Below are 22191 nucleotides of genomic sequence, written 5' to 3'. Positions count from 1 at the left end.
ACTCTGTTGTTGTTGTTGTTGTTATATGAACCATGTCTTGCTTAACTATCATTTATCGGACAAATTATAACTGACTAGGTTTGCACATTTCATTAAACAATAAACTTATTACAGGGGTTGAATTTGTACGAGGTGACCAGGTGGCACCTGTGGATGAGGTCAAACACATCATCAGTTTTGAGTCATTATGTTCTCTCAAAAAAACTAAGTCCAGCCCCCTTGAATTCAGTTAATTCTTATCTGGGGTTAATTTGACTTGACCATTAGTAGAACAGATTCTTATGTATAAGTGAACTTATAAAATTTATGATTCATATGCATGAAATGAACTTTTGGTGCTCTGAACTCTACTCCTGTTCCTGGTTTCTTGAGCCTGATAGAATTGATGCATTCCCAGCCACAACCACACTGTCACTTCATTTAACTATGTCAACAAGCTTCATATTGACTTGATTTATAACTTACTCAATTTCTTTCTCTTTTTTCATGATTATATTTTTACTTCAAAATTTAGGAACCCAGAGTAGTTTCAAAATGATCTTAATAAACGAACTGTGGTTCTAGAATAGCCTTCTTCAACAAGGGCCAATGCAGCCCTATTTGGAGTACGATCCCTGAATTTCTTTCATCTAAAGTTTTTTAGATGAAAGCATTCCATCATAGACCTCCCATCACTGCAATCCTGCTCCTATGTTTGCACTTAAGTAAGGGCAAGGAGTGCCAAAATAGGATATGGCAGAGGTTATCAGTAGCAATATCAATCCTGTGGAATAACTATTCAAAGGTCAACATTCCTAGTTTTTAACAAAAGAGACAGAATGAAACACTTAGCTACCAGGCAATCCAATGTTCTTTCTTGCAGCCAATGGAGAAATGGCCACAGAAGCACAAAGCAATGTGGCCAGATTATCCTGTAAGATTTTGTACTCATTTTGTTAGGGTATTTTATCTGCAACTCAGCATCCTATGTCATTAAAGGAATGCTACGTTGAGCTGGAAAATGTGCTTACAGTCCAATTCCCAAGTAAAAATAAATGTATGTAGCATAATTTTAGAAGGATGTGTGTGTGAATATAGATCTTGGCATTTGCATACAAAATACATCTGTATTTTGTATTCAAGTGCAATGACTTGAACTCTAATATTAATTGGAGGCAAAAAAAACCCCACAATTTATACATGAACACCCACTTCATAAATAACATACACATGAATTTTATTATACAGGGGAATCAGATACTATACTAAGTATTTGTATATTGTATCAAGCAGTGAATGCTAGTGAGTAGAGTTTCTTTATGAATCTGAGAGTATGATGCACTTGTCTATTTTTCATAGAATTAAGATTTGTTTACATTAAATATTGTGAAAATTAAAGTACAGCTGAGCATAAACAGGTAGTTTATTTGTCTCTTGGGAAAGGTGTTCCACTCAAAATCCTGAGGATTAGAACTGCAGACTGGTTCATCAAGTATGGATTTCACTGAATAAAAGAAGTAATGGAGAATGAGATATTGAAATACTTAGCTGAAAAGCAAAGGCTAGACTTTATTGTGGAAGCTAAGACTTCCTGAAAAACTAAGCAAACTGTTTCTAAAAATTCACAGTCCAAAACATAGTGGCAGCTTTTATTCTGTAATGAGTACTGGCTGCTCAGATACTACCTGGGTTCTATGACAGTACCAAATAGGAGTTGAATCTATAGAAATACCACTTATTCTAAATACAAGAGCCATAGGTAAGTGGTTGAGCACATGATTTGTATGCAGAAATCTCGCTCCCTACCAGAAATACTACAGAGCTGTGGAGTTCGTTCATCATTCCCAAGTTAGATTGGACAGCCTCTTTCAGACTTGCTTCTCTGTTCGAGGATTGTGTACAAAATTTTTATGGGATGGGAATGTGTGTTTTCACAGCACAACATTTGGTATATCCATTTCCATCCTTATTTCATCTCTTTCCTTCAATTATGCATACTTTTAAAAAATGGCTGGATAATTTTGCAGGCGGTTTTTGGTGATGTTATCTCAGGATGCTCTAGGCATTTTTGCTTTCACCTCACAGAGGCACAACTGGGGGCTATCGTTGCTGAATTCTATCCCAATCCATATTATTTTGGTCTTGGCTTAGTGCATTATGTGGATACAGCTAGTAGTGGCTTATTCAATCAAGTACAGATAACTCATGGCTTACTGTGACAAAGGAATGCAATCAGTGCTGACAATACCAGACTAGATGGGCAGTAGTCTAACTCAGTATAGGGCAGTTTCCAATTAAACTTCATTTCAAATATGTCTCAGTTCAAACGAATTAGGAGAAAGAGATTGCTTTCATCTGTTTGTATATGAAATAGGATTCTGGTATACTTCTCAAGGGCAAGGAACCTCTTTTTTTTTTTTTTAGATATAAATCAGAATGCAAAGTCTCTCAAAGCCTCTCAAAAACTTTGAGAGTTTATACAATTTTGTAGAAACTTCATGACCGCTTTCTTGATAGTTCATTGGGTTCAATAACAGATTTAAAATTCCCACCACTGCCAGCACTTGTTGTTAGTTGTGAAGTCGTGTCCGACCCATCACGACCCCATGGACAACATTCCTCCAGTCCTTCCTGTCCTCTACCATCCTCTGGAGTCCATTTAAGCTCACGCCTACTGCTTCAGTGACTCGATCCAGCACTCTCCTTCTTCCCCAGCATCAAGAGGCTCTTTAGTTCCTCTTCACTTTCTGCCATTAGAGTGGTATCATCTGCATATCTGAGGTTGTTGATATTTCTCCCGGCAATCTTAATTCCAACTTTTGATTCATCTAGCCCTGCCTTTCTCATGATTTGCTCTGCATATAAGTTAAATAGGCAGGGTGACATTATACAGCCTTGCCTGACTCCTTTCCCAATTTTGAATCAATCAGTGGTTCCATGTCCAGTTCCCACTGTTGCTTCTTGACCTGCATATAGGTTTTCAACAGACAAATAAGATGGTACTCCCCTCTCTTTAAGAACTTGCCACAATTTGTTGTGATCCACACAATCAAAGGCTTTAGCATAGTCAATGAAGCAGAAGTAGATGTTTTTCTGGAACTCCCTAGCTTTCTCCATGATCCAGCATATGTTGGCAATTTGATCTCTAGTTCTTCTGCCTCTTCGAAATCCTGCCTGTACTTCTAGTAGTTCTCGATCAGCATACTGCTGGAGCCTAGCTTGTAGGATTTTGAGCATAACTTTATGTGCATACTACTTTACGTACTTTACGTAGTATGTGAAATGAGTGCAATGGTGCGATAGTTTGAACACTCTGGCATTGCCTTTCTTTGGAACTGGAATGTAAACTGACCTTTTCCAATCCTGTGGCCACTGTTGAGTTTTCCAAATTTGCTGGCAAATTGAGTGTACCACTTTTACTGCATCGTCTTTTAAAATTTTAAATAGCTCAGATGGAATACTGTCACCTCCACTAACTTTGTTGTTGCTCAGATTTCCTAAGGCCCATTTGACTTCACATTCTAGGATGTCTGGCTTAAGGTCAGTGACCACCCCATCGTGGTTATCAGGGACATTAAGCTCATTCTTGTATAATTCTTCTGTATAATTTTTCCACCTCTTCTTAATCTCTTCTGCCTCAGTTAGGTCCCTGCCATTTTGGTCCTTTATCATGCCCACCTTTGCATGAAACATTCCCTTCATATCTCTAATTTTCTTGAAAATATCTCTGGTCCTCCCTATTCTATTGTTTTCTTCTATTGCTTTGCACTGTTCATTTAAGAAGGTATTCTTATCTCTTCTAGCTATTCTCTGGAATTCTGGGTGTATCTTTCTCTTTCTCTCTTGCCTTTCACTTACCTTCTTTCCTCAGCTATTTTCAAAGCTTCCTAGATAGACATTTTGCTTTCTTGCATTTCTTTTTCTTTGGGGTAGTTTTAGTTGCTACCTCTTGTACAATGTTGCAAACCTCTGTCCATAGTTCTTCAGGCACTCTGTCTGTCAGATCTAATTCCTTAAATCTATTTGTCACCTCTACTGTATATTCATCAGGGATATGATTTAGTTCATACTTGAGTGGCGTAGTGCTTTTCCTTACTTTCTTCAATTTAAGCCTAAATTCTGAGCCACAGTCAGCTCCTGGTCTTGTTTTTACTGACTGTATAGAGTTTCTCCATCTTTGGCTGCAGAGCACATAGTCAATCTGATTTCTGTGTTGACTGTCTGGTGATGTCCATGTGTAGAGTTGTCTCTTGGGTTGTTGGAAAAAAGTGTTTGCTATGACCATCATATTCTTTTGACAAAATTATATTAGCCTGTGCCCTGCTTCATTTTGTACTCCAAGACCAAACTTGCCTGTTATTCCGGTTATCTTTTGGCTTCCTACTTTAACATTCCAATCCCCCATGATGATAAGGACATCATTTTTGAGGTTAATTCTATAAGGTGCTGTAGGGCTTCATAGAACAGGTCAATTTCATCCTCTTCAGCACCAGTAGTTGGGGCATAGACTTGGATTACTGTGATACTGAATGGTTTGCCTTGGATTCGAACTGAGATCATTCTGTCTTTTTGTGGATTGTATCCCAGTATTGCTTTTCCTACTCTTTTATTGATTATGACGGCTACTCCATTTCTTCTGAGGGATTCTTGCCCACAGTAGTATACCTGATGGTCATCTGAATTAAATTCACCCATTCCTGTCCATTTTAGTTCGCTGATTCCTAAAATGCTGCCAGCTCTAATGTTCCCTTTTGCAAGAAATGTGGGGAATAATGACTGTACATTTGCATAAAGTCCAACATAACTGGTCACTGTCCCAGGATCTGTGAGGTGCAGATGATTCTTAAATGTATTTTTGGAAGGAGAAAAGGGAAGAAAGGGCTCCTGCTCTAAGAAAAGCCATTACTGATTTTTTTTTTGTACGACTTTGAAACAAATGGATGGATTCCTCAGGTACTGAGAAATGCAGCTGAGATGGAGATTAGTAAGATTAACTGACTCCAAATATTAACAAATAAAAAGAGTTCTCAGTTGCTCAGAAGTTTCACTGTTGCCCTTTATGATTGACTGAAGGAGAGCAGGAAAAATCCTTCATTGTCAAAGTCAGTTAAAAATGAACTACTGTTCACCTGAATTAGCAAAGCGATCAGGTTTTCAGCAGATAACTAGATCAATATCTGTGTGACAGGCTATAGTACTGAAGAATGCCAATAGTTTGGAATTAATTACAAGTTTCTTTTTCAGATGCTTCAAGATCACATTTATTGCCACTGGCAGAACAGAATAGGTCCATTGTGTTGTTTGGAACCATTGATTTGTCTTTCCATTATGAGCCAAGACATCGCCTTGCATTTAAGATATTTCTAGCTGGATTATTTCCAGTGCTACCAGGTGATACACATTATGCAATTAACATGTCCGTTTTACTCTTAATGGATGGGTAGCTGGGGATTCATTGTTCTCTTTTGTTCTTTTTATTTCTAGTGCTAGTCGGTGAAAGTTGGAAGAATGAGTAGGAAAACATGGGCGAACTACGAGTGGAACATCATCTGGACTGCCAATAAAATTTCATGATACAGAACAGTTGCATAACATTCATTGTGCAATGGTCTGTATCATGGAAATTTTATTTATTTCATTAGATCTATTTTATATATCAGCATTGTTGGCTGGGAAATTCTAGGAATTGAGATCTTAAAGTTGTGGAAGCTTAAATATAAACATTGATCCATATTGACAATGGGTGGACTTTTAATAGAGAGCATTCTAATAGAAATCAGAGTCACTTAGATTGAGATGGGCAGTATAGAAATGTGATAAATAAATAAAATTATGCCTAAAATTACAGGCATATAATGGGAACTAATGTTTATGCTCTACCAATGAACAACTATTCTTGACTGAAAGACAAATGAAAGATTTAAAAAAAGAGTGATTATACAACCTATTTCCCACACAATTACCCTTCCATGAACAAGACATATATCATTGTTGTTTCCAGATAATGATATTAAGTTGTACCTCAATAAGAAAGTACAATAATTCATATATTGAAATTCAAGATATGCATTACAAATATTTTTCTCCACCATAAATACAACAAGCTGATACTTTTTGGAAAATGTAATCCACTATTCTTCATAGATCACAATTTACCATCCTTTAAAGCAGTATGAGAACTGAATTTAAGACTGATTTGAGAAAACAAAGAATCTGATTTTTTTTGTTGTTGTTCAAGATTTCTTCAAATCAAAGCCATATGCTGCCATCTAGAGGCTTTGCTTACAATCATGGCAATATGATTATAGCTACAGATTTTAACAGAGATTTTAAAACATATCTTACTCCTGGAGTTCAACTACTATAATCCCTAACCACTGTGGCTGATAGAAGTTGCAACCCAAAATTTATTGAGGATGCCAAATTATCTGCCAAATTATAAATTAATTGTTGAAAAAAAAAGAATACTTTTTTTTTTTAGGACTGTGCAAATAATTCCATGGAGAAACTGCAGGAAGATCTGGCAGCTATGATGACAAACCTTGAGGTAGTAATAGTTGTTTCATGACTCCAAGGAATAGATCCAAGGAGCTCTTCATTCAAGAACTTTGTGGGATGATTCAACATTGATGGTCAGCCTCAGGGGTGGGTTCTACTTACCGTTACTACCAATTTGCAACGGGGCCGCGCACACCAGCAGGCGACACTTGGTAAAATAATGTCCCAGGAGTTTCTTTTTCTGGATTCGCCAACTGGACAGTTGACACCTTCCAGCATAAAACCTTATGTATCTATCTACCGATTGTTGCAAGAACAAATTGGTATTAGCTATATATTATGATAAGGAAACAGATTATCTGGACCCCTTTCAGTAAGGATTCAGGCATGAGTATGGAACAGAAACAGCATTGGGCATACATTTGGATGACCTCTGGTGGGAGGAGAATAGGGGTAGTGCCTCCATTCTTGTTTGTCTTGACTTTCCAGGAGTGCTCAGAAGACATCTACCATGTTATTCTTCTAAATTGGCTCAAGGGTTGGGCATTATGTTGTGCCCCATATGCCCAACCTTTGAGCCAGTTTAGAAGGATAACATGGTAGATGTCTTCTGAGCACCCCTGGAAAGTTCCAGGGCTGATTGGGAAAAAAGAGGTCCCAACCCTGAGCTCCTGGTTGTGGGATGCCATAGAGTTTGGTACTTCCTCCCACTGGGTGACATTTGATAGCACAAAATGAGGTGATGATATGCAGCTTTACATCCATCCCAAGCCAATTAAGCATGCCATGTGTGTCCTGCCTCAGTATCTAGGGAACAAATTTCAGCGAAACTGAGTGACTTTAGATGCTACAGCCCCTTGGTTCTGGGCACTTTCCATCTCATTTTGGATGGGGTTGCACTGCCCCAAATATAACCTGTGTGCAATTTGGGGATCTTTCTGGACTCATAGCTCCTGCTAAAGTAACAGGAGGCAATCCTAGCCAGGAGGCCCTTTGATCAACTACATATTGTGCATTGCTTGTGCCCATTCCTAAACTGGGAGATTCTGCTCACTATTCACACCCTGGTCACTTGTATGTATTATTGAAATTCACTGGATATGGGGGCTGCCCTTGAAGAGTACCATATTTTTCCGAGTATAAGATGCACCTTTTCCCCCCTAAAAGGGGGTGAAAATTTAGTTGTGTCTTATACACCGAATGTAGTCCCACCCACCCACTGGCCCCCACCCTTTGGCCTCTGCCTCATAGCAGTTACCTCCTTGCAAGTAAACAGCAAGAATAATCAGCTCCTTTCCACTTCAGCACAGCCTAATTAGCACAAGTTGATTCCATTGGCCTTCCGACTCTCAGCTGATTTGGTCTCAGATGTTTTGTGCAGGGCTCTGTTGCTTCCTGCAAAGAGGTAAATTGCTGGAGCAGATTTTTTTTTTCCTTTGCTAATCAAGCTATGCTGAAAACAAAACTGAAAGTAAAGCAGGCTGTTTGCTGTTTGCTGCAAGGAGGCAAAATTGCATAGAGGCAGAGGGAGATTTATTTTTCTTCTTTTCCTCACCCAAAAAGGTAGGTGCGTCTTATACTTGGGTGCGTCTTATACTCCGAAAAATATGGTATTTGTAAGCTTCAACAGGTGCAAAATGCAACTATGCAGGTAGTTATGAGCAGCCCTCAATCACCGCACACTACACTTGTGTTCTTTGGGCTACATTGGTTGCCAATTTGCTCCTGGATGCGTTTCAAGATCCTGGACATAACTTACAAAGCCCTTCATGACATGGGACATTATTTGAGGGATCATTTCTCTCCAATTACATCCAACTGTCTCATTAGATCCAGCAGAAGAGGCATAGGGGCATGATCCAAGTCCCACCAAGTATTGCCTTGTTTCCACGTTTACAGTTATCAAAAAGATTCAAAACGGATAAAAAGATTTGTGGTATGGAGCAAAATAAAAATTAAAGTTCAAATATGCACTGATGGTGAGCATCATACTGAATATAAACTTTTCCTGATATTTGAAATGGAGGAAGAATAGGTTAAAAACATATGATGCACCGGTTACAATTTACCAATTGGAAAACTACATGGTCAAAAAGATTGAAATTTACATTGTGTTATGAACTTAAAAAGAATTATTTATAAAACAAATTTGTTGGTATGTAACACCAGATCAATTATACACAATGTATAAAGCTAATTCCAATATATGTTAACATGTTTCTTTGAAAGTACGACTGGGTCTTATTTTCTTTTGATCTCTGAAAAAATGGGTAGGCCTTCTTTTAGAGGGGTGTCTTCATTTTTTCCTCACGCGCCTCATCTGGCCAGCAGGCTGCTTCTTTCACGGTTGAAGAGAGTGAGCGACGCAACCCATGCTCCTCGCGCACCCTTGCCTACCTGTAATGGTCACTCCAGCTGCCAGTAGCCATCCACCCGAAAGCGCCTACCGTTTTCCACTCCGGCAAGCCTTGCCACTGGGCCGCTTCTTTTGCGGATGAAGTGTAAAATACGCCTAAAATACATAACTTTTTTTGAGTGTTTATGTTTGTCCTGATCCACATGGCCCAGTGCAGCAAGGAAGACCTTTTGCAAAAATGGTACCTATTGCAGATGGTTATAGCCCTGGGTCAAGTGAATCTCTTTTGCGACCTCCTGATAGGCAAAGTCAATGGGAGAATCCAGATTGATTAAAATCCAGATTGATTGTAAACAACCCTTTCCTAACTTAATCCCAGGCACCACCCCAGGTGGCTTAATGGATTGGGTTAATGGATTAAATGATCTTAAATCCTAAAATCCTAATGATAAACAATCCTTTGTAATTTACCAACTGCATGCCAAATCTCAGCCACCACCTCAGGGGAACCAAAAAGCAAAATCCCAGCTACCACCCCTGCCTCTCAGCCCAGATGGAACCAAAGGAAAATAAAAACATCTTGTTTGTCTAGATATGAGATACTCCATCCTCAGACCATCTCCACATTCAACAAAAATTCCTATTGATCCTGACATCAAATTATGCCTTACTCTCAAGTGCTAAACTACTACATGCAGTACTGCTGACAAATTCCCTGGTCTCTTAAAGGAGCCCTTCCCTTTCCCCTTTCTGCTGCTTTTACATGATATTCTTTACATAGAAATGGGACTTGGCACAAAGTTTTCCTTCTTTCATTTTACCTTGATGTACAATTGGGATTCAAAAATGGAGTTGACCACAAGACATTTTCACTCAGAAATCAACAAATTAATAGAATACAGAAAAGTAACTTTTTTATTGATGCATTGCAATTGTTCTACATTTTTACCATATTATGTAGAAAATACTTAAAATACAAGCTACTTTGTAAAACCAAAGACAAACATTGAATCCAAAGATAAACCGTGTTTTCACAATGGACCCTTTTCCCATATAGTTAGTATTAAAGTTTTTAAATATCTGTATTTCCTCTTGTTAAAATGATTTTTACATTATCCCCTAAGTACATTGGCAATACAAACATAGATCAATAATTGTCAGAAACTACCTTTATCTAGCGGCTTGTAAAAAGGAAGAGCACAACCAGAAAAAAGTTAAATTCTACACAGTAAACTAGCATATCAAATACATTTAATAAAGTAGGAATTCCATTGCAATATCAAGGAGTCAAGCAGAAATACTAACATTACATATAATGCACTGCTACATGTAGTGAATTAGATAATAGTTCAAGCTGAATCTGAAATCACACATTATATAAAGTTTAGCAACAAACAACTATGTCAACATGCGGCACCATTCATAAGTTAAAAATTAAAACAAGAAAGCAGGGCTGTGCCAATCCCAGTCACCTAGAAGCAATTGAATTTTATGTTTAAAAAAATATTGAAATCAGAGGTATGGTACTGCACTGTTTAACTATGTGCAAGCAGTAAAGCTCAGAAGCTGCCTTTGCAGTGGAGTATCAAGAACAATGAGGTGAAAGTTCAGCTATCAAGAATGTTAAATAATAGGTTTAATCACAGAAGTGACTAAGTAAAGCATAATTTGTCTTGCTATTACTAAAAATAAATTTACTTACAAATGAGCTCAGGTTGCAGAGAAAAGCACAGCTACCCACAGATAAGTCCTACAAATTTCAGAACTTGCAGAAAAATGCATCCATAATATTATGGGTGTATTCCAAATTCCCTCAGCAAAGGAGACTAAACTTTTGAAATGCTGATTTTGTGCATGAAATAGGTTCATTTATTTGTAGGCTGCACAACTGTGAGGCTATTGCTCTCTCCTCTTTTTCATTATGAGGCAACCTGGAAATGCACTGGGAGAAAAAGATGCCCCTGCAGCCTAGTTCTCACAAATCATGAGGGGTTACTTTCAAAAATCCTCCCCCCCCCCCCCATCTTCAGCCAGGAAGAATCCTGAAGCCAATACAGGTACCAAAGCGGATTAAAACTTTCCTACTATTGATTCCTGTATCTGGAGAAAAAGTGAAGGGGGGGGGAGTTCCCAAACCAAAGCATCTGGAGTTATGTCTCCTTTCCCGGGATGTTGTCCCTCTGGACAAACATTCCAGGTGCACATTGAGAGATTTTAAAAGAGCTTAGAGGCAGTAGTATGCTATGTGTGTAACTTGCTATCTCACCTGCTTTGTGAGAAGGCGGCCTTTTAGAGAAAACTCTTAATATATGTTTATTTGCTTCCAGATATGAAGTGTCTGGTCTCTGGAGCAAATTGCTGAGGAAGTCAGAATCAAAAACTTGGGGAAATGTCTTTTGTTAATGATTCAGAATTGCTTAATTCGGATTATATGTAATTACTTTAAATTTGTCTTGAAAAGCCAGTTCTTTTGTTCACTCAGAAATGTGAACTGACTTGAGGTAAAAATGATTAACCCATTCAAGGATAGGTTTTTTTTTTTTAAAGACCTGTACTTTACATTTTCCAAGCAGATTTACTGAAAATCCTTGCTGCATTGGAAATATTCTAGTAATATTTTAATATTAATATGCTTAATTGGTAAAATAACCCACTTCAGATTTTCTATAAGGCGGATTGAGCTACAGGTCATGGCACTAAGCATTAAACTATTCTGAGAATGTTACAGCAACAGAAATTGTTATTGACACCAGTGATGTAAAGAACTGAAATTCCTTGGTTATCTTCACATCAATACAGAAGAAAAAAAAATACAACAGAACAAGAGTACAGTAAACAAATGTTCACAGCTAGTCACACTGTTAACCACTCTCCTCTATTGCCAGAGACAACAGATTCCTCACTAAAAAGGAAACTGTAAGGCTTGTGGTCCACAGACTATTTAGAGCTATTGGGGTAAGCGGCTTTAAGATCTCTGAAATCTTGGCCTCACTTAAATCATGACTCCCCCTTCCCCAATTCCTGACTAATGGGTCAGAGTTATTGCCGGTTACCATTTCAAAAATTGTTCACATTTGGACTATTATAACATGTGAACATGCATGCTCCAGAAATTGGTTTAATATTCTTAATTATTTTTGTAAAGTACAAAATCTAGTCATTTAATGTAGATTGGATGGAATACAAACTGGGTTCCAAGGCTTTTAATGCCTTTTATTGCTGTAGCAATACCACTCTCCAAGACAGTTAATTCTCCATTTGGCCAAGAAGTGTCTTTGCATAATGGCAGTGGTGAAATAAACAATTGTGACAGAATTTGGGAAACCAAATGAGATTTAGAAGCTCACCACTAGCAGGCCAGTTCATGTGTTATTTCCTTACAGCAAGTGCTAGAGTTTTCTAAGCTTTCCAAAAGCGCCAAATTACTAGCGGTGTTAAATAAAACTTAGATTATGTGCTTTCCAGTAAGCTCTCTTTGGTATAAAAGTTCTAATTGTAACACCAAACTAGAAATATTTTATAAGCAATTTCTGCTACACACATGGGTAACAATGTTACAGTATACCCTAAGGGAAAGAAATTGCACATGCTTAAACACCTCTGAAATACCAAATATGCTTCCCAATGCATTCCTAGCATAATACTCTTAAAGATGCATCAACAGCTAGAATAGTTACAATTTTGAGGGGGGGGGAAGGGTCACTCAAAATAAAATGCTTAGGTTGGAATCCAGCTAAACTGAAGCATTTCAGACACCACACTAAGCCTTGGTTAGAAACTGTAATTTGAACTTGATTACAAATTTATTGTTTGAACTGGCAAACCAAATTATTTTGTCTTCAGGTATATACGCCATGATCAAACCATGCCTTACAATGTTTCCCCCAAGTGGTCTACTCTAGATATGCCAATTCCCATGTCTTGAAGGAATGGTCTTGTTTAGAGGGTATCAAGTTAGTAAAGCAATATTTTTTAGAGATTACCCTACATCATGGCTTGGCTGCCATAGGACTGGAAACTCAAGAGCGTAGTCTGCATTTTATATTGTGGTTAACAAATGCATGGCTTGGTTTGATGTCTGAACTCACTTGGCCGTTTCAGGGAGACCAAATTGTGAACATTCTTAGCTTTCCAACTGAAGTAAGCAAGACTACAGAGGTACTCAGCTTTGGCTGAATGATGCCCATTGTTCCATTTATGTTTGCATTGAAACTTAAAGCAAATGGTTTTGTCACCTATATCTATCCTTAGTGGGACATATTCGATGAATTGCTTCAATTTGACGGAGAGCGGAGGGGCTTGCTGGTCCATCATAAGGCAAGCTCACTGTAAACTCTAGTCACACTACATAATCATTTAAGGCACTACAATATTGGGGGAGGGGGGGTTACACACCAGTCACACATACCTGTGCAAAACAAATCAGAAGATATCCTTGTCTCTCATGCAGCTTTTTTTTTTCCTTTTCTCTCTTTCTCTCTCAGTGCTACAGTGATGAGCTCTAGGCGATTGCATTATTTCACATACATTCCAACATGTATTAACAACTCATTTTGGTTTAAATACAAAGGAATATATCAATTTCATCCCCAGAAACATTTAAGAGTTAGACAAACACTTAAGTACAGAGTTCAAGTATAATCACTACACATTTTGATTACAAAGACAGAACATTTGGGATTAGCAGGAAATTTTGCTTGTTGTATTTAATTCTAATCAATATGTACATATTTCATTTTCTGTAAAATATTAAAACATCACCATTACAAAACTTCTAAAATAGTTTTAAATTCAGTAATAAACATTTAAAATCTGCAATTTTGTGTCATGTTTTTGCAATTCCTACATGCATGTATTGTATACAAGTCTTAATAAGAGCGCTTTAATGTTTCCTGCCAACAAATTCCTAGAAGGAGGTGCTAGCGGAAGTATAAAAAGTTTACATTTCAGTAAATTGATGTTAAGGTGAATTTTGGATTCTTCAGCTAAATGAACCAGGCAAAGAAAGACAAGATGGGCAAGAGACCCTTCCATTCCTGCGAAAAGAATCCAGCTCTAAATGTTATTTTTAAACTGAAAGAATGTAATTCTAATGGCCTAAATCTCAGATAAAACTCTCCAGAAACTGCACATCTATTCAGTTTAGTGAACCTTACAGGAAATACTTCCCAGTGGCTTCTGCCCTGAAACAGTAATGCAACCCTAAATATGTTCAGCTAAGTGCAAGAGCTTCTGGACAATGCAGTCATAGTAACATTACAGACTGTGATCTCACAACAGAAAGCAAATTCATCTTTCTGCAATTGTTTCTGGAAAAAAAACCCTCTCATTTTCATTTTGAAAATTCACACATTAAAAATAATCTGTGATTTAAAAGAAAGCTGTATACAAAAATGCTACACTATCCTTCAACAGAAATAATTAAAATCAGGGAATTAAAAGCAATATACATATGTCTATGTACATAAATAAGAGAAGCTAAGAAAGGAAATAACTGCTTTCGTAGAATTCAGCTCTTGCCTTTCAAGAATATGAATTACAAAATTAAAATACTAACTCAAGTTTATAAAACAGCCCTAGCAACCTAGAGTTAAATGTGCATTTTAGTGGCAATATGAGTTTGTGCAAGCTGCTAAAATAATTTAAACAAGTACTATTTAATTCTAATACATTTTTTAAAGAACAGCTTTTTTTAAAAAAAGTCACTGATTTGCTTTTCCCTTCTGATTAACATAATAGCTTTAAATAAATGGGGTTCAGGCCTTAGTTGTTTGTTTTTAAAGCATGAATAAAAATTAAATGTAAAATCTTAATGAGAATTTGATTCAAAAGATTCTACCCAGTCATCACCTATGTTTCCCCTGATCAGCAGGGCTCCACCAACAGTACCACCTGATTCTGGAGAGCATAAGCAGAATTGTCAACAAGGGGGTGATTCCCCATTATTTTCCTTGGATTCCACAGAGGTTCCTGTTGTGGAACTCTTAGAATACTGCAAAACCTACTGCAGATCCCTTCACCTCTATGATCGTTCATGACTTCAAGACAGTTTTTGCCCCCAATTACAAGTAAGAATACTGATTAATCTTGGTAGGGCTTAGTGGGTATCCAGTGTAAATTGCAGATCCTCTGGAAGCACCAATGTAGGACTGGGCAGCAAATTGATGTTGATACTGAGCAGGTGCTACGTTGGCAGAGGTTAACAAGCTGGGCCCCACACTGACTGGGACCTGGTGCACAAGAGTGCTTGGATGGGTTGTGTATGTGGTATGCCTGGAGGAGCCCTGAGGGGAAAAGAGATGAGCAATTGAATTGGTGGAGCCCAAGGTGGCAGCAGTAGTAGGCGCATAGGTGTACATGTGAGGCTGGCTTGCTGTGGCTGCTGCCAAGTGAGGGTGGACTGGGCTGCTATGCTGGAATGTATACGGAGCCTGAGCAATTGTTGTTGGCAGGGGAGCAACGTAGGCCTGCTGTCTGCGGGGAGCTGGATTTCCACTTCTCTCTTGAGAGGCCAGTACAGTTGCTTGCTGGTTCTATAAAAGCAAGGAACAGGTTTAGAGAAAGCATCCAGAACACTATTATACAAAAAAAATGTCTAATAGGAGATGGAGAGGAAAGCAAAACAATGTTCTTGATAGATATCAGATGAAGAGAACTTTTCCACCCAAAGAGAATCTACCTTCTTCTATCTTACAATATAGCAAGATATAGATACTGCAACTCCCTAAACAACCTTTCAGACAACTATCTACCTCCCTAACTCTCTTTACTTTTAATTTTTTAAAAAACTTAATATCTACATCTGATATCTGCACAGTAAAGGAAATATTCTGTACCTTTTATTTCCTTTCCTTGTTTATATATCAGAGAGCAATCTATGATTCTTGGTGAGGAGGAATAGGCTGCCTCTTTGGTTTTTCAGAGGGAGGGAGAACATTAATGTAGTTGGGCGAGGGTACCGTGCTTTTTTAGTTTATTTATGTGGGAAAATAGCACTTTGGATTGTACATTGCAGAGATAAATATAAAGTTTAGCATTTGGGCTCACATCCCATCTTTACCTTGTACTCAATTCTGCAATGAAATTTGATTGATCACATTTGTTTGTTTGCTTGCCGCCCACCTTGTTTCAAAGCAACTTTGGATGCTAGACAGACTCCCATAACAATTCTGCACTGACTGTTTCTTTATAATTCTAAAATTTTAAAATTTAAAGTTCTCACAATAGTCATGGGGGAGGCAGCAACTGATGAAATGTGTGTGGCTTCCTCACAACACAAACCTCTTGATGAACAAACTTGCACTCGGTATTGGGACACAAATATTATTGTGCACATTGTGACACATAATGTATTGCTTTTCATCATTAAGATTTGTATTAGATGTCAGTGGCCATACTCATGAGCCCAAAATGGTTAAGACATCCTGATTATCCTAATCTTATTCCAAAAAAGAGGCATGAGGATGGCTTAATAGGTTTTCTTATACAATGCAAAAGACTGAATTACATGGTCCTTATGGTGCTGTCCAAATCCATAATTTATGAGGTAGGAAGAGAAATCCACTACTGAATGCAAATTTAGTACTATTGCTCTTTGAAATTTCTTATCATTCACAAATTCTCTTTTTGGTATTTCATTTCTAACGGTTCCTTTACTATACAGCACTGTATAGTACATGCGACCATGTGAACACTGCAGCAGGATATAGGAGGCGAAATTATTTTATATACCTGGCTAAGGTTGAGTGGTTGTACACCATTTGTCACTACCCGATGTTGCCGATATCCAGTTGGTGTGATACAACATCCTGATGTTTGCCCACTTACAGATGCTATTGGCTTGATCTTGCTCAGGCTAAAGACTCCTACAATAAAAATCATCAAGTTTATTCCATAAAGAATCAGTCCAAAAGTGAATACAGTCCAAAAGTAAATAACTCTTCAAATATCAAATATTTCTTTCTTCAAAGAAAACTAAACAATGGTTAAATTAGATGGAGGAATATGGAAACAAATGGGAAGATATAAATTGTGGAAAGGAAATTAGGTACCTGTCTCTGTTAAATGTAAATAAAATATTTAGATTAAGAGAATATATTTTAACGGTATATATATATATATATATATATATATATATATATATATATATATATATATATATATATATATATATATATATATATATGGAAAAAATTAAAATCTCGGGTGTTTTCCCGCGTCATTATAAATAAATTGGTTAAAATATTTAAAATCCTAGTTAAAATCCCAGCTTAAAATCTTCTAAAATTCCCTACAGAGCACTCTGCAAGGTCCTTTAAAACCTCAGCTAAAATCCTACCAGTGACTTTAAAAGTTTTTCTTAAAGCAACGTTTCGACAGGATCACACCCTGTCATCTTCAGGCTCTGTTTCATGTAGAAGCTATGGGTTCTCTGTTGCGGGACTGGAGCTGTCGCTTATCTATATTTGCTGCTGCTGACATATGCTGGCTAGCCTGCAACTCTGTGTTCTGATTGGAGCCTGCGTCATCTTCAGGCTGGTGTTCTCGGCTTCGTGCTCCTGGAAGCACGAAGCCGAGAACACCAGCCTGAAGATGACGAATGAGACTTCGTCGAAACGTCGCCAAGACAGTTCCAATTTTACGTGGGAGAAGACCCGAATAACCAAAGACCTACATACAAACACCCGCGAAAACCTGAGAAAACATATATATATATATATATATATATATATATATATATATATATATATATATATATATATGTTATATTAGAAATATCTGTATAAAAGATATATTAAGATAAGAAAGAGAAAATGTATAAATATGAATTAGTGATGCGAAGATGTTAAAAAGAAGATGTAAATATCTGTTTTTGTTTGTTTGTGTTTTTTAAAAACTGTTTAATAAAAATTATTTTTAAAAATATAAACAAAAATATTTCAAAAGAAAAGCTCCCTGAACGAAGTCCAAATTTCTTTGAGGATAATTATATCAAAATATTTGCCAAACGCAAAATCCTGGGGAAGATACTTGAAGCAATGAGTAGACAGAGATGGAGCTTTGGGATGAAAAGAGGCAAGCTTCAGGAACAGTTTTAAATCAAGGTCAAATGTTCTAGTTTTCTACTAAATGTACTAGACTTTGAACATACTCTATGAACTTTTTGAAGAAACCTATTATATCACATTTTTGAACCTAACATTTTAAAATGGACTTGATCTTTTATTAATGTGTAAGGAGACTATGTTAACTCCCCAGATATGTCACCTAAGATCCAGTCTATTGTCTTATTTCCTTCACATTACCACATGCCCAAATAATTAAAACCTGCATTTTCAAAAAATACCTAATACAGATAGTCAACATATGGTTAGAATTGAGCCCAAAATTTCAATTTTTAAGTGAAATGGTTGTTAAATGAGTTTTGCCCCATTTTACGACCTTTCTTGTTAAATGAATGACTGCAGTTGTTAAGTTAGTAACACAGTTTTTAAGTGAATCTGGCTTCTCCATTGATTTTGCTTGTAAGAAGGTTGCAAACAGTGATCACATGATCCCGGAACACTGCAATCATTATAAATATTAGTAGTAGCCAAATGCCCAAATTTTGATCATGTGACTATGAAAGGATGAACAAGTCTTAAGTGGTTTTTTTTCAGTGCTGTTGAAACTTTGAATGCTCACTAAATGAACTGTTGTAAGTTGAGGACTACCTGCATCAAAATAGCAAAACACAGCCCCAAAATATTTGCCCCACCCATACGTTTTTAACACTGGTATCAAAAAAAAAAAAAAAACTTAGTCTTTGCATATTTTGAAAATATCAAAATTATCCACCAACCTATCTCCTTGGTGTCTGAATTAAGAAGGTACTTAAAAAGGAGGCCCTATAAGGTTTGAAAATCGGTTCTTAAAATAATCTATGTTTAAAGAACTGCTTTAAAGCATTCACAGACTTTTGGGTATATTTCTAACATCTTTCTTCTTAGAGTGATAATTAAGCACATCAAGAAGAGACTTTTACTCTCCTTATATCTTTTTCATTGTTTTATTGATTTGATTTTTAAACAACTGCTATCTTGTGATTCTTGTTACATATTTTTTAAAAAAAAATAACGGGAAAATGATTATATTTAATTAGAAGTAACTATAGAAGAGCAGGCTGCACTGGAAGGTGGAGTGAAACATGTCATCAGTTAGGAGTCATTGCATTGCAAAAAGAAATCCAAGTCCAGCCCCATGAATTCTGTTGACTCTTATTTAGTGACAATCTAGCTTTGACCATTAGTTGTCTAGATTCTTATTTATAGATAGTGATAATAAACTCTTCTGTAGTTTGACAAATGTATTTGTGCCTGATAGAAACTTGAGTACATCTCTGCTTTTCCATTTTATATGATTTTATATTATATAGAACAAAAGTACTGATTAGTCCAGAATACTTAATAAAATATTAATAAAAATACAGGAATGCACACATACACATACCGTGTTTCCCAGAAAATAAGACCCTATCTTATATTTTTTTGAACCCTGAAATAAGCGCTTGGCCTTATTGCCATGCGCTTAAAAGCCTGATTGGGCTTATTATTAGGGGATGTCTTATTTTGGGGAAAACAGGGTACTTCTTACATCTGAAGAGAAAAAAATTAGTTTGAAACACATTAGGTTTGATTATTAATACATTTGTTATTTTTTAATGGATTACATTTATATTAAGTTGTTGTACTCTGAACATATCCATCCTAAAGAATCTTTTTAAAAAGTATTTATACTGAAACAACCTTTTCCTTATATGTAAGAGCCATCATAATTGAAATGCCCATGTACTATTCCTGACAATTACTCTTCGGTATATTGGTTATGGGAGCTGTGCAAACACTAACAAAAAACACACATACATTTTTTCAGTACAAGCTCATAAAAATGGGAGGAAAAAAAATAAGGTCCACATTATAGACCATTGCAGTTTATAGGCAATGAAGCTTACCTGAGGCCTGGGTGGCTACAGTACAGTCACTAAGTTGTGTTTTCAGAGGCACAATAATGGTACGGGAGGTGGAGCTTTCAGCCGCCCCTCTACTTGGCTCCAGCGCACCACCAGAGCTCCTGAGTGTGGAAAGTGCATCTGATGCATAAGGGCTATTCAGGGAAGAATCTGAATCAGGGGAATCATTAACAGTAACGTAGCTGATGACATTGGATCTCTGTTTCATGCCCAAGCTATGAGAAAACAATAACCACTTATTAGTTATCTTATTTATTTTAATATTGCCTTATTACAATACTTAAAAATACATATCCAAACTATTCAGCAACCCAAATAAGATTAAAAAGAAATGGATCGTTGGTCTTACCTGATACGTTCCTTCTCGTTGAGTGGAGACAGCAGCCAGCGTGGGTAGTGCCCATCCAATCAGCTTGAAGGACTGAGCCTGCCAATTATTTTTAGTCCCGCCTCTGTTGCCGGGCAGGCCAGCTTTGGCGAAGACTGGAAGACAGACTCGGTGTGTGGGACAAGAAAAAACCAAAGACAGAAGGACAGAAAAAAATGCCGAGTCCAGCTTGAAGAAGAAAAAAAGGGGAGGGTCTGGCTGCTGTCTCCACTCAACGAGAAGGAACGTATCAGGTAAGACCAACGATCCTTCTCCATTGAGAGTGGAGACAGCAGCCAGCGTGGGACATACCCAAGTTCACTGTCCCTATGTTAGGGGGGGATCACGCTGGACCGCATTGTCCTCTCCGGCAACCACTCTCTGCAGAACCCGGCGACCAAACGAGGCTTCGGCTGACGCAAACTGGTCGAGTTTGTAGTGTCTGATGAAGGGGCTAGGAGAAGTCCACGTGGCCGCCCTACAAATTTCCAGCAAAGAAGCCTGAGTAGCCCAAGCTGCCGTCGTAGCTGCGCTGCGGGTGGAGTGAGCTGTCAAACCTGAAGGACGCGGAAGGGATCTAACATCATAGGCTGTGGCGATAGTTTGGCGAATCCAACGACCGATGGTTGAGGACGAGACCTTACTGCCCTGAGAAGTAGGTAAGAAGGACACAAAAAGAGACTCCGAACGACGGAAGGGAGCCGTCCTCTTCAGGTAAATCCGCAGTGCCCGCCGGACATCAAGGGAGTGCCAGCGACGTTCCCGAGGATGAGAGGGCCGGGGGCAGAAATTTGGCAGGACCAGTTCCTGGGCACGGTGGAAAACAGAGTTGACCTTCGGCACAAACGTCGGGTCCAAACGGAGAACCACTCGGTCCGCGTGGAAAACACAAAGGTCTGAACGAGTAGACAAGGCAGCGAGCTCAGATATGCGGCGAGCCGAAGTGATGGCCACCAGGAAGGCAACCTTGCAGGTGAGAAGTCTGAGACTGGTAGTCCGAAGAGGCTCGTACGGGGAACACGTAAGAGACCGTAGTACCAGAGAAAGATCCCAGGTTGGGTAGCGATGCAGAACCGGAGGGCACAAGTTTTTTGCTCCCCGGAGGAAACGCCGGATCAAAGGGTGGTGAGCCAGAGACGATAAGGAGCCGCAGGTAAGTACTGAAGATAAAGCTGCAATGTGTCGGCGGAGAGTGTTGGGAGAGAGACCTTGGGAGAGGCCCTTCTGTAAAAACATCAGAATATGAATAATAGACGGTTGTAGAGGCGAAACACCGATCTGACCACACCAGTTGTAGAAACTCCGCCAGGTGGCAGAGTAAATGCGTTCCGTAGAAGGCCGTCGGGAGGATAGCAAGGTATGCACAACATCTGCCGGAACTTGTACCTCCCTCAAAGAGCACCGCTCAATCTCCAAGCGGTTAGATTGAGCCAGGCCGGGTCCGGGTGCTTCAGGGCGCCTTGCGAGAGAATATTGTCCGAGAGAGGAATGCGCCACGATGGGGTCACCGATAGGGACACGAGGTCCGCAAACCAGGGTCTCCGAGGCCAATGAGGTGCCACAAGGATCACTTCCGCTCGCTCGGATAGAATCTTGCGTACGACCCTGGGAAGGAGAGCCGTCGGGGGAAATGCGTACAGAAGGCCCGGCGGCCAAGGAGTTCGAAGAGCGTCGACGCCGGCTGCTCGAGGATGAGGGTATCGCGAGAAGAACAGCGGAAGTTGGGAGTTTTCGTGAGTCGCGAACAGGTCGATCACAGGACGGCCGAAGCGAAGAGACAGCTCCTGGAAGAGGAGCGGAAGGAGACGCCATTCCGCATTGTCTATCTGACGGCGACTCAACCAATCCGCTTGAACATTCTGAACTCCGGAGATGTGTTCCGCCCGAAGGGAGCACAGATGACGCTCTGACCAGATACCCAACGCGACTGCCAGGGTCAGAAGAGACTTCGATCTGGTGCCCCCCAGTTTGTTCAAATGCGCC

The 22191-nt window shown here is 38.6% G+C and overlaps 1 protein-coding gene across 3 annotated transcripts in view; it reads right to left on the bottom strand.

Annotated features, from left to right (window-relative positions):
* Window positions 1-14402: 14402 nt before the first annotated feature.
* HIPK1 (homeodomain interacting protein kinase 1) overlaps window positions 14403-22191 on the bottom strand; it is a 40184-nt gene continuing 32395 nt past the window's right edge. For all 3 annotated transcript variants that reach the window (XM_070939854.1, XM_070939856.1, XM_070939855.1), the window contains exons 14-16: window positions 19824-20056; window positions 16565-16698; window positions 14403-15366 (exon numbers count right to left, since the gene is read on the bottom strand). In XM_070939854.1, the coding sequence (XP_070795955.1) occupies window positions 14896-15366; window positions 16565-16698; window positions 19824-20056 (838 nt within the window). In that variant the 3' untranslated portion in view covers window positions 14403-14895. The remainder of the gene's footprint in view (window positions 15367-16564; window positions 16699-19823; window positions 20057-22191) is intronic.

Source organism: Pituophis catenifer, unplaced genomic scaffold, assembly GCF_029215685.1.
Source record: "Pituophis catenifer annectens isolate HBS135680 unplaced genomic scaffold, rPitCat1.0.hap2 SCAF_3, whole genome shotgun sequence".
Lineage (NCBI taxonomy): Eukaryota > Metazoa > Chordata > Lepidosauria > Squamata > Colubridae > Pituophis > Pituophis catenifer.
Note: the sequence above shows the minus strand (reverse complement) of the source record. Positions and strands in the feature narration are given on the sequence as shown.